This window comes from Mytilus californianus, unplaced genomic scaffold (genome assembly GCF_021869535.1).
Source record: "Mytilus californianus isolate M0D057914Y unplaced genomic scaffold, xbMytCali1.0.p SCAF_3, whole genome shotgun sequence".
NCBI classification, from domain to species: Eukaryota; Metazoa; Mollusca; class Bivalvia; order Mytilida; family Mytilidae; genus Mytilus; species Mytilus californianus.
Genome location: NW_026262679.1, coordinates 117,709,466 through 117,723,243, shown reverse-complemented (window position 1 = coordinate 117,723,243; position 13,778 = coordinate 117,709,466). Strand labels below are relative to the sequence as shown.

General features: G+C 31.5%; 3 protein-coding genes across 3 annotated transcripts in view; all 3 read left to right on the top strand.

Annotated features, from left to right (window-relative positions):
• The window catches only part of LOC127735944 (long-chain fatty acid transport protein 2-like), a 27,478-nt gene extending 14,841 nt beyond the window's left edge, over positions 1–12,637 (top strand). Inside the window, exons 6-10 of the mRNA XM_052246396.1 lie at positions 793–984; positions 8,485–8,584; positions 9,925–10,123; positions 11,734–11,831; positions 12,211–12,637. Of these exons, the coding sequence (XP_052102356.1) occupies positions 793–984; positions 8,485–8,584; positions 9,925–10,123; positions 11,734–11,831; positions 12,211–12,521 (900 nt within the window). The 3' untranslated portion in view covers positions 12,522–12,637. The remainder of the gene's footprint in view (positions 1–792; positions 985–8,484; positions 8,585–9,924; positions 10,124–11,733; positions 11,832–12,210) is intronic.
• Positions 1–13,778, top strand: part of LOC127735943 (uncharacterized) — a 65,759-nt gene that overhangs the window by 20,972 nt on the left and 31,009 nt on the right. The gene's annotated exons all lie outside the window — the stretch shown is intronic.
• The window catches only part of LOC127735942 (long-chain fatty acid transport protein 2-like), an 89,327-nt gene extending 75,549 nt beyond the window's left edge, over positions 1–13,778 (top strand). The window contains exon 12 of the transcript XR_007998665.1: positions 12,637–13,778. The gene's annotated coding sequence lies outside the window, so the exon portion shown is untranslated. The remainder of the gene's footprint in view (positions 1–12,636) is intronic.

The following is a 13,778-nucleotide window of genomic DNA, read 5'->3' as shown; positions in this document are numbered from 1 at the left end:
ACAATAACTCAAAAACGCTTTAACCAATTTGCATGAAACTTTGGTGAAAAGTTTATATCTATTGACGTGAGCTCCCTTTCAATTTTTATAAATTTTAGATTTTACATTTCTGAGTTATTGGGTTTTATTCATTAAAAAAGGGGGATTTTCCAGTTTTTGGACAATAACTCAAAAATGCTATGAGTAGTTTTCGTGAAACTCTGGTGAATTGTTTATATCTATTGGCGTAAGCTCCCCTTCGATTTTTATAAATTTTAAATTTTACGTTTCTGAGTTATGGGATTTTATTCATTAAAAAGGGAGGATTTTCCAGTTTTCAGACAGTAACTCAGAAGCGCTTTGAGCATTTTTCATGAAACTTTGGTGACTGTTTTATATCTATTAAAATAACCTCCCTTTAGTTTTTTATTAATTTCTGATATGACATTGAGGAGTTATGGAACTTTATTCTTTGAAAAAGCGACGGGCGTGTCATGCACTCATGGCGCAGCTCTTGGTTATGGTTGGTTGCTACCTAAGGTTTTCATTTAGCCTATAGGTCCGAAAAATGCATAAAATCAACATTGTTTTCAAACATTTCCAAGATGTACTGACTTTGGAGCTTATCTTATGAAGAAGTTAATTTAAAACAATATTTTAGAAAACTGACTAAAATATTTACTCTTTTAGATGGATTAAAGATTGTTTTAATTATAGTTTCAACAATTAACAAGATAGAAAATGTTCCCAACCTAAAGGCATATTTTATGTCTGTTCAGGAAAATTACAATATTTAACGTTTTCTATTTTCAGCATCCAAAAGATAAAGAACATAAGATAAAGGTAGCTGTAGGTAATGGACTTAGGAAAGACATTTGGGAGAAGTTTCGGGATAGATTTAATATACCAAAAATTGTAGAATTTTTTGGTGCCTCAGAAGGAACATCTGCCACATTTAATGTTAACGGCAGGGTTGGTGCTTGTGGAAGACTTTCTCCACTTCTTGTAAGTATTTCTCATGCAGCTTTTCATGACCCCAATAGGATAACAGGATAATGATTTTCTCTGACCATCTGTCATTCCATCCGCTATAGGGACCATTATTTGTCCACTGACCCCAATAAGATAACAGGATAATGATTTTCTCTGTCCATCTGTCATTCCATCTGCTATAGGGACCATTATTTGTCCACTGACCCTAATAGGATAACAGGATAATGATTATCTCTCCATCTGTCATTCCATCCACTATAGGGACCATTGTTTGTCCACTGACCCCAATAGGATAACAGGATCATGATTATCTCTGTCCATCTTCATTCCATCCACTATAGGGACCATTGTTTGTCCACTGAACATGGTGAACATACAATTTTTATGCCCCACCTATGATAGTAGTTGGGGCATTATGTTTTCTGGTCTGTGCGTCCGTTCATTCGTCCGTTCATCCGTCCGTCCGTCCGTCTGTCCCACTTCAGGTTAAAGTTTTTGCTTCAAGCTGTCAATTCCCTATTTGGTTGGCCAGACTTCCAAGCCTCTCACGTCAATCATTTTGTGTTATCGTTGGAAAATACCTCAAAATTTAATAATGAATTGATGAGAAGGAGATAAACAAATGAACAGATTGACTTTAAACACTTTTTTACACATTTTCCTTCTGTTTCTCGTAAAATGATCGTATCTTGAGCTCTCCCTTACACTATTTACGTTTCTTTTTCAATCCGGAAAAATCAGTATTACGAAATATTCTAGATATATCCAACCTAGTGACGTCATGGTTGGAATTCCACACTTCGTAGAAGCAGGGATATCCTTTACTCATTATTAAAATCATTCACAGAAATCATGTTATTTCGTACCCTTACCACTTCGTACCTCATTGAATATTTATATGTATGCAATTTCGTTCCTTGTGTAATATTTATATTTTTTAAATGATATTAGCAAATCAGTCCTAATACAAATAAATCAGCATGTGTAATACTGTTGACGTCTTCCTGTTGACATAAATCATGAGTAAATATTGCTTTTCTGCCTAGTCCAATACAGGAAAAAGTCCAAAAGCAATACAGGATTTTCACTTCTGGTGGCAGATTTTTGCTTCCAAATTATGTTGGACGCATCTTAACCTGGAATAGACGTATTTAAAAGAAATTGGAAGACACATTTTTCAATTCTGAATAACAAGAAAATTTTATTATGATCCGTTTTTAATTACGATTTGCGGAAACATTCCACAACCTTTCCAAGTAGAATTTTCAATTTATTATCATTGACATTGTTTCATTTTCGTCAAAAAAACATAATGTCTGAATATTCTTCCCAAGTACTTTATGTTTGCTAGATAAATATTGCATTAGCATAGATTAAGTACCTGGACTGGAAATCAGAAATCTCAACAATAAAATTGACAAAACAAATTGTCATGACTGGGAAGAACAAGTTCAAATGTGATTTCCTGTACCTACAATTTTTTTAACAGTAAGTTTCTTTTTTTTTCAATCAAAGAATTTGTATTATATGATAAAAGTCTTATGAGCTAGGTGTTTCTGTATTGGCCCTTTTATAGATTCATGATCATATTTATTGGCCCTCATCTCTTCAAGTTTCTGCTCAGGGCCAATAAGCTAATATAACCATGAGAACATTGAACCTATAAGTTATAATGGGGTCAATACAGAAACAGGCAGTATTAAAGTCTGGAGAAATTTGTAGGGAGGAGTGTTGAAATATTCATGTCTTTTGGAAAGGGGTCTTAAATTTATTTTCCTTCAAGCCAATCAAGGTGGGACTTGGAAAAAAGTAAGAGAAATTCCAATTTTTCCATCCTGGCAGGTCCCCCAATGAAATAAAATGATCAGTCAATGAAAGATATAGGGATTACAATCCAGTGGCAGCGATGGCATAAACTATTTGTATAAACATGATAAAGCTTTATATTTTATACCTATATGCAAATGCTTTGTGTTACAAAGTTTCCTGTCTGTCATATGTCTATTGCCATTTTCATTGTGAATATTTTCAGTCCCCTATCAATGAAGTTTAGGTTTGCACTCTCCGTCTGTCTGTCCATCTGTCAGTCCTGCAAATCAGTTTTCCACATTTTTGTGCCCCCCGCCGTAGCGGAGGGGGCATTAAGTTTTACCTTTGTACATCTGTGTGTCCGTTTGTCCCAAAATTGGTTTCTCTAACTTTAGTTTGCCTCAACCAAATGTAATGAAACTTATACACAATGCTTATTACAACAAAATACAGATCGATTGAATTTGGGTGGCGTCACTTTTCCCTTTTTAGAGTTATGCCCTTTACAAATTGAAAAAATTGCTGCGTTCTCTAACTTTAGTTTGCCTAAACCAAATGTTATGAATTTTATACACAATGCTTATTACTACAAAACTGAGAACAAGATTGGATTTGGGTGGCGTCACTTTACAAATGGAAAAATGGCTGAACTTTTTGTTTTCGTTCTCTATTTTAAGTTTGCCTTAGAACTCTGACACAGATCAAATGCGAATTTGGGTAGTGTCACTTTTTCTGTTCTTGAGTTATGTCCCTTTATAATGTTATATGCAAGCAGGGGCATCATCTGTGTACCATGGACACATTCCCCATTTATTTTTCTTCATGTTTGAAGATATTGGTTTGTTATTTGGTATATAGTTTTATCACGACCATGCAGTCACAGATCAAATTTGAATTTTGTTCGGTTAGGTTGAATTTTTTGCAGCATTTGGGTCCTCGGACTTGGAAAATTCATGCAAATAATCAGTTTTCCTCAAATGTGAATTTGGGTAGCGTCACTTTTACTGTTCTTGAGTTATGTCCCTTTATAATGTTATATGCAAGCAGGGGCATCATCTGTGTACCATGGACACATTCCCCATTTATTTTTGTTATGCTTGAATAAATTGATTTGATAATTGGTATATAGTTTTACCATGACAAGTTACAGATCAAGTTTTAATTTTGTTTGGTTTGGAGGATTATTTTGCTTATGTTCCTCAGACTTAGAAAATTCACCCATATAATCAGTTTCCAACACTTTATTCATCGTGCTTGAATATATTGATTTGATATTCATTATACACAGTTAAATGCTACGAAAAGTTATAGAACAAGTTAGTTGTTCCAGTTCAATGAACTTTTAACCAATAGGGGACCATAAAAATAAGGAGATGTGATATGTATTGCCATGCAATACTCTCAGAATGTTTAGTTGTTTTGTCGCTGTGAAATACTCCCTTATTATGAGTTATAGGGTAACTATATTTGGTACATTGGATGCTTGCAAGGTTTTTTGTTAAGTTTTCGTTGTCAAGTCCGTATCTCAGATACTATATGCAATAGGTCAACTATATTTGGTGTGTGGAATGACTGAAAAGTGTACATGTTCGACTGGCAGATTTCACCTGAACTTGACCTCATTTTCATTGTTCATTTGTCAATTATAAGTGTTTTTGTAGTTTGGTCTGTTTTTCAGATACTGTAAACAAAAGATTAGCTGTATTTGGTTTATGGAATGAATGATGAATGTAAGGTGTATATTGCCGTCTTACCGGTTGCATCTGACCTTGACCTTTTTGGGGATTCATTGGATAATGTTTTAAATATTTCCTGTTTGGGCTTTATCTATGATACTATAAGCCATAGGGGCATTATATTCATGATAATTGGTATATGTCATGGAATGGTTGTTAATAGGTAGACATGTCTGTCTGGCAAGTTTTCATGGTTTTGTCCATTCATCAAATACTGTAAACTATATTAGTTGTAAGGAATGATTGCAGGATGAACATGTCTGTCTTGTAGGGTTCTTCAGAACTTGACCTCTTTTTCATGGTTCATTAATTTAGTCAATGTTCAATTTTTGCAATCAGGTCTGTTTCTCTGCTCCTTTGTCTTTTAGTATCTTAGTATATGCAAAAGGCCAACTTTATTTGGTGTACAATGTACGGTATGCAATTTAATTTAATCAAGTAAAGCAGGCGAGACATACCAGCATGTGCACTCTTGTTGTCATTTAAGTTGCATTTTATTAAGTTATTTGTGAGTATAAATAAAGTTGCCTTCACAGAGGCTTTTAATAATCTGACCTCGTCCACCATAATGAAATTCAAAATATTTCTCAGTGGCTAGCTTAACTTTACTAATGCATTTGTCTCTCTCGAAATATTGAGATATTTGATCTATAAACAAGACCCTTTAATTAAATTTACTACTTCACTGTTTTATTACATGCACATTTTATGTTCTTTAATGTTTTGTCATATAGAAGTTTTAAAAACCTATTTGAATTATGTTACCCAATGTGCAATTGATTATATTATATATGTGCATAGTTGACATTTGACAACTTGTTTCCCATCCCCCGTAGGGGGCTATTTCTTTCAGTTCTATGCATGCAAACAGTCTTTGTTTGTTTTAGTCTCCTTAAAGCAGACTGTATCTAGGAAATACATTATTGCCTCTCAGTGGAGAATATTTTGAGGTTTTGTTTCTTTCACATGATTTATTAAACCATATAACTGATTTGTTAACTTTATAAATACTTTTTGAACTTTAGTATTTCTTTTGAATTCAAAGATATAGGGCATTGTAAAGATTATTAGATAAAGCTAAAATTAACAGTACAAGTGCTTTATTTCCAACCTGAATATACATTTCCAATGCTGTTTTCTGTGACCTAATAGAGAGTATTTATAAATTAAAACTATTCATATATATATACTGATATACTAAATGTTTTCATTCAACATATCTATATATAAATGATGCATTTGTTATCTGCAGTAAAAAGTCAAGTCACTTCAACTGTTATATCTAAAAGCTGTCATAGTTAGTGAGTTTAAATCATTAATGTACCTTTGGTATCTTTGGCCTCTCTTTAAGACAATTATTGAATCAAACCTTGTTGTTTAGACATTATTTTAACTGCTTGAGCTTCCAATTTCCATGTTGTGAAATACTCACCAATTTATATAGCCAGTACTGAGTATTAATTTTTACATGAAAAAAATATATACTACCAAATATCATGAATATGTGAACTCGTCTTGCCCAGCATAATAATCAACTTTCAACTTTAATCAAATGTTTTGATTTAGAAGGTGCCAATCTCTTCCATTGGTCAAAATTGACTCCATGATGAATTCTTGACTAAGGAAATGAAATTACATTAAACAATAATTAATTTCAATATTGTCAACCTTTCTACATGTTCTAGCTGTTCTTTTGCTCATTCTTTGTATGAAGATTATCAAAAGATACCCCAAAAAAATAGAAACAATGGCTGTCTTTTCCCTCAGAGCTCTCACGATCTTTGGTTTTACAGTTAACACTCATGCTCAGTTTGAGGTTAAAGTTTTTCAGTCATCAATAACTTTGTCAAACCTTCATGGAATTTTATGAAATTTGGACAGAAGCTTGTTAATGACCAAAATACAGTATCCAGAGCAAAATTTTGAAAATGTTTATTTTCATTTTTCTGTGTTTTACTAATAAATTGACTTAGTTTATTTTACATTTAACAAGAAGATACAGTCTGGGGTTAAAGTTTGTTACACATCAATTACTTTGTCAAAGCTTCATAGAATTTTATGAAACTTTGGCAGAAGCTTTTTTATGATTAAGATAGTGTCTGAAGCAAACTTTTGAAAATATATTTTTTTTTATTTTCAGTATTTTTTTGATCGATCATCTCATAGATGGACTTAGTTGACCTAGGGATTAAATTTATTTTACAAGATAAGTTTGTAAACCTTCATGGATTGTTATGAAACTTGGACAGAAGCTAATCTTCAAGACCTAGAAATTGCATCTAAAGAAAAACTTTGAATTTTTTTTAAATTCTGTATTCTACTGATAAATGGACTCACTTTTTAAGTCAGCATTACACTTTTACACTGACCGTAATATCGCTGGCAAGACATAGTGTTCTTCAGAACCCCTTAGCATTTATTTGAAGAAAACTTTTATTAATGTTATCTTTTGCCCTTTAAATCACAGAGATTACAATTATATTTGAAAGATCTAACAGTTAAACATTATGCATTAACCTTAAATTATTTTATGCAAAAAAAAACATATTATTTTTGTAAAAAATATTTTCATAACCAAATATGAAATAAAGGATTTCTTTTCTCTTATAGTTTAGTAAACCAGTTTTTTGTCTCGCCTTGACGGAGTAAAAAGGCGAGACATAGGTATGCTGTTTCCGGCGTCGGTGTCGGCGACGGCGACAGCGTCAACAATGTATTAGTTTGTGATTAGGTCTAGTTCATAGTGAACCACTAGTGGTAGGTCAATGATATTTGGTATGCAGTTGTATTAGCATTGGTACATCTTATTACCATGGAGATTATTTGGCCTGCCCCCTCAGTCAAGGTCTATTGACTTTGAAACTTTTCATAGTTTACATGTATTAGTTTGTGATTAGGTCAATTTATGGGGAACCACTAGTGGTAGTTCAATGATATTTGGTATGCAGTTGTATAAGTATTGGCATATTTCATTTCCATGGAGATTATTTGGCTCTGCCCCCTTAGTCATGGTCTATAGACTTTGAAAATTTTGCTAGGTTTACATGTATTAGTTTGTAATTAGGTCAGTTCAAGGAAATTAGTGGGAGGCCAATGTTAATTGGTGTTCAGTTGTATAAGCATTAGCACATCTCATTACCATGGAGAATGTTTGGCCCCGCCCCCTCAGTCAAGGTCTATTGACTTTGAAACTTTTCATAGTTTACATGTATTAGTTTGTGATTAGGTCAATTTATGGGGAACCACTAGTGGTAGTTCAATGATATTTGGTATGCAGTTGTATAAGTATTGGCATATTTCATTTCCATGGAGATTATTTGGCTCTGCCCCCTTAGTCATGGTCTATAGACTTTGAAAATTTTGCTAGGTTTACATGTATTAGTTTGTAATTAGGTCAGTTCAAGGAAATTAGTGGGAGGCCAATGTTAATTGGTGTTCAGTTGTATAAGCATTAGCACATCTCATTTCCATGGAGAATGTTTGGACCCGCCCCCTCAGTCATGGTCTATTTACTTTGAAACTTTTGCTAAGTTTACATTAGTTTGTGATTAGATCAGTTTAAGATGAACTGCTAATGTTAAGTCAATGATATTTGGTATGCAAATTTATTGGCATTTGCAAGTATCATTTCCATGGAGATTATATAGCCCCTTCCCTGATCATGGTTCATTGATTTTGAAACTTTTACATAGTTTACAAGTTAATGTTTGTGTTTAGGTTTGTTTAAAGGGAAAGACTTATAATAAGTCATTGGTATTTGGTATGCAGTTGTATTAGCATTGGCACATCTCATTCCATGGAGATTGTTTAGCCATGTACATTCAGTCATGGTTCATCGACTTTGAATATTTGCATAACTTACATGTTAAAGTATTGCTATTTTAATTTCAACATTTGCATTATCAAAATTACAAAAAGGTGAGACATATCTCTGTGATAACAGTTTATTTTTTGTTAAAAATTTCAGCAAAAACTACATCCCACAGGAATGGCTATTATCAAATATGATCCCTTGAAAGATGCTCCATATAGAGATAAGAATAACAGATGTCTTCCTGTGGAATTTGGTAAGAAATATACATCACATATCTTAGTTCGAAATATGTATTTTGTTTTATGTCAAATTTTATGTTTACATATTTTTTTAAATCTCAATTTGTATTGTTTTATCTGTTGACATGTCATAAACTAAGATATTTGGCAACAAGGTTTTGTTTTGTTTTGTCTGTTGGCATGTCATAAACAAAAGATATGAGTTGCAATGTTTTAGGTTATTTTGTCTGTAGATATTTCATAAACCAAGGTATTGAGTCATCAAGTTTTGGGTTATTTTGTCTGTAGACATGTCATAACACAAGCTATTGTATTACATAGTATTGAGTTTTTTTATGTTTTTTTTGTTAAAGTTTCATGATTTGTTTTGTCATAAAATAATCCAAGCTATAATATTCTGTTGCAGAGTATTGTGCTGTTTTTTTCTGTTGATATGTCATAAAACAAGATATTTGGCAGCAATATTTTGTGTTGTTTTATCTGATGACATATCATAAAGCAAGCTATTATATTACAAGTTTTTATGTTTTTTTTTTGTCATAATAAGATATTTGATTACAATGTTTTGATTTGTTTTGTCTGTTGACATGTCATTAAATAATCCAACCTATTGTGTTGTTTTTCTGTTGACCTGTCACAATCCAAGATATTTGGTTACAATGTTTGGTTTAGTCTGTTGACATGTCACAAAGTGAGAAATTGTTTTGTTTTTTATGTTGACATGTCATAATCCAAATATTTGGTTACAAAGGTTTTTTTCTGTTTTTTGACAAGTCACTATCCAATCTATTGTGTGTCAGGCCTAGGGTATTGTGAAGTTTTTTGTTGTTGACATGTCATATTCCAAGATATTTGATTACAGTGTTATGATTTGTTTTTTTTCTGTTGACAAAAAATAACCTAAGCTATTGTGTTACATGGTATTGTGTTGTTTTTTCTGTTGACATATCATAATCCAAGATATTTGATTACAATGTTTTGTGTTGTTTTGTCTGTTGACATGTCCTATTCCATGCTATTGTGAACAGGGTATTGTGTTAAGTTTTATTTGTTGATACATCATAATCCAATATATTTGGGTACAATATTTTGTGTTTTGTTTCTGTTGACATGTCATGAAACAAGCTGTTGTGTTACAGGGTATTGTTTTGTTATTTTCCATTGGTGACATTTCATAAAGCCAGATATTAGCTTACATGTTGAACATAATTATGATGGTAATTGATAAGATATAAACATTTTATATTAAGTGTTTACCTGGTGGATATTTTACGTTTTGAGTTGTATTTACTAGATGATCATTTAATGTTAATTATATAGGTGAATATTTTATGTTTATGGATTTATTTACAAGGTGAACCAGGATTGTTTATAGCAGGAATACCAGAATTTTATAAAGGTGGATTTTACAAAGGTCCTAAAGAAGTGAATGAGAAGAAAGTCCTAAGAAATGTGTTCAAAGATGGTGACTCTTTCTTTAACTTTGGTGATTTGATGTACATGGACAAAGATTACTTTATTTACTTTCAAGACAGAGTTGGGGACACATTCAGGTATTTTGCTACAAGCAGAGATGTCAATGTCTGATTGATTGCTTATATATAACTGGAAACATGAAAGTATAAAAGTTTAAAGAAATACATGATTAATCATGATTTTATTGGGTAAATATTGATTATTTAGTTTTGGATGAAATTCTTTAAATCATAATTAGACAGCATGTGTCAAATAATTCAGTAACAAATTCTAGAGAAATGGTTTTATATCCAAACTCAAGGTGTTCATGGTATACAGCATTAATGACTTTGTGTATCCTCCGATTCATCTGTTCATCCCCATTCATCTGTCCACCCCCTCGTTCATAATTCTATGGACTCTTGAAACTTATTTTTCAGCTTTTCTTTTATAGAAATATTTGTTGTTTGGTCTTCAACATTTTCATGTTGTGTGGTCTTGTATAAAAAGTTTCAGTTAGGCCTTAGGCTGTCACTTCATGTTTAAAGATACTTTGGACAAATATGCTATGTTAATTGGGCTGCTACTACATTTTTCAAGCTAAAGCTTTTTATGCTCCCACCACACAATTTACAAGGGAATATTGTTTTACCCCTATCCATTCTTCTGTCTGTCAATCTTTAGTCTGTCCTTACATAGAGAAAATGGTTTGTTCGGCAAAATACGTCTTCAGTTTTCCAACCTGTACATTTATATAATGCAGGGTGTTAGTACATATACTAAAGGTTTGCATATGATAAGCATTTTTATATTCTTTGAATTTTCGACAGATGACAGGATGTTTAACTTTGTCATTTTTGGGGAATATTATGATTAATAACAAACCTTTATAAATTTGCCCGTTTATAAATTTTGAAATTATAAAGAAAATACTAAGGTTTCAACTCCCTCAAGCAAAGTTGGCCTTAGAAGGATTTGGGTATTATTTTAGGTTAATTTTGATTATATAGCTCTTCAACTGTTTCGGTTTTATACATCTATGGCTTTCAAATATTCGGGTTTGAGCGTTCCTGATGAAGGTAAATTCAGAAAAGCGCTTCGGACGCATGAAATGTATAAAGTGTTGTTTTCATATTTTATGCATGAGTGGTACTTGGTTTGTCTGGCAGACCCTTTCTACAGTTTTCAGGCTAGAACTTTTATATTATGAAGGCTATTAGTACAAATACAAAGGGTTTGTAAGTTATCAGGATTTAGATTTTCTTTAAAGTTTTCATAAAGACAGTTTGTTGAACTTTGTCCTTTATTGGTGAAATTATGCATGCAGGGTACACAGTTTATTTGACTAACTTCTTCAGTTTTCAATTTCAAGCTATAACTTATGCAGTGTTTTAGTAAGAAGCTTTTTATTTATTTAGACATTGATAATGCATATACTCCAGACATGCATATCATGCATAATTTGATTCTATGCAGTTTATGCAATACACATTTTATAAGCACTTTAAAAAATAGCAAAATTGAGAACTGCATGAACTATAACCTCATTGATATGTGCTAATCTTTTACACTTGACTCAATATTTTCTGACACTTAAACTATTGATATTATGTTTTACAATACAGATGGAAAAGAGAGAACGTGTCAACCAGTGAAGTAGCCAATATTTTCTGACACTTAACTATTGATATTATGTTTTACATTACAGATGGAAAGGAGAGAATGTGTCAACCAATGAAGTAGCCAATATTTTAACTTCCATGGACTTCATTCATGATGCTAATGTTTATGGTGTAAATGTTCCAGGTAAATATCAGTTACTTTTATGTCATAAATTGATAAATACAGGGCTAAATGTAATATGATAATGCATAAGAAGGAATAGTAAAAAATACTACATTTTACAAGAATCTGAATAAAATACATTGAGGTCAGTTTTTGAGGCCAGTAATTGCAGTCAGTTATTGAGGCCAATAATTACTGTCAGTTATTGTGGCCAGTTGAGTAGATCAGTTGATGACCTAATTATTGTCTGTTATTGATGTCAATTTTTACTCTGATGACAAGAATACACAAAAGACCTTTGTTCTCAATGCTAGTAAAACTATAATTTGAATTAATTTTACTGAAATATTTTAAATGTGTTTTTTTTTCCTATACTCAAAAATATGAATTGTTTTTGTAGGTCAAGATGGAAGAGCAGGAATGGCAGCATTGCATTTAAATGAAAGTGAGAAGTTGACTGAAGAAAGACTGAAGCATATTTATGATCATTGTTTAAAAAATCTACCAAGTTATGCCAGACCATTATTCCTACGATTGGAGGAACAAACAAGAGTTACAGCGACCTTTAAACAACACAAGGTTGACCTTGTCAAAGAAGGATTTGACCCCAGGGTCATATCTGATCCTCTGTATTATTTATCAAATGAAGCTAAGAGTTATGTCCCTTTAGATGCGAGCTCTTTTGGAAGTGTACTCAAATCAAGACTTTGATTTATAATTACTGAATTTGTACAAAGGTTGTTATTAGTTTGCTATTAAACAGGAAATATACTATTTTGAATATAAGGCTGTACAATGAATTATCCCTTATTAAGGGGAAATAGAGGTGTTATCAGTATTTTATAAAAAGAAATGAATTGTGTTGTTGATTAATTTACATATAAAGTTTACACTTTAAATATGTATTATTTTTATATTTTATTCAAAGGTCCTCAATGCTGAATCAGGTTAAGAAATCATTAATCCAATATTAATAAATATTTGATATATAGCTGTTTTTTATGCGCATAATTGTCAGAGAATTGGGTATTGTAAATGCGAGTCAATTAAAAAAAAAATTATCATTTTAAGATTTATATATAATATTGTCTTGACTATACTACCTCCAATTGAGGAGAAACAAAATAATTTTATATATTTTATAAATTTATGAAGCATTATATTTAATCTTTATTGAAGAAAAAACTGTTTAAAAATTGTTAGATATTTCAAAATATTTGTATGGTTATATAAGATTCGGCTATTCGTTTATTTTAAATGTGGGCCTCATTACATTATAGTTGTCTGGTTTGTGAAAAACATTTACCTCATACTTTACTTTTCTTCTATTACTATGTAGAAAATGAATTCTGTATATAAAGTCTTTTTTAAGATATAAGCAGCATTAGGTATATGACTTACCATCATAGACAGATAAGTTTTAGAACAATCAATATTAAAACATACTACTCATCAACTAAGTTTTGCAAGCAATTTATATATGTGATTTAGGGAGTTGTAAAATAAGAGATATAAATTGGCTCAAATACAGAAAACTTTGATTTTCTCTTATACCAATACATCAACAAAAATTTAAAAAATCTCTAGAAAGTGACCTTTACATATCTGTTTTGGTGAATTTGTGTTGTTAAATTGCTGTCTTTTTTATATTCATCCATACAAGGAATAAATTTCCTTTCTAATGGGAAGTAATAGGTCCTTTCTATAATCCCAAGAAAGAGGAGAGCAGATATCTTTGAAAAAATTTAACACTAATCTTTGTGGTTGTTATTAAGTTAGATTAACACCTTCAAATCAACAATGGTGCCATGTTATCTTTAAATTTCATATTTTTTTAAATTCTTTATATTCAAGTACGAAAATATTATGTATAAAGCATTAAACTTTAAGTGACTGTGTTCAGGGCTTTAATATATTGTGATTATTTTGTAATGTGTTGATTTTTATAGATTATTGAGAATAAATTTA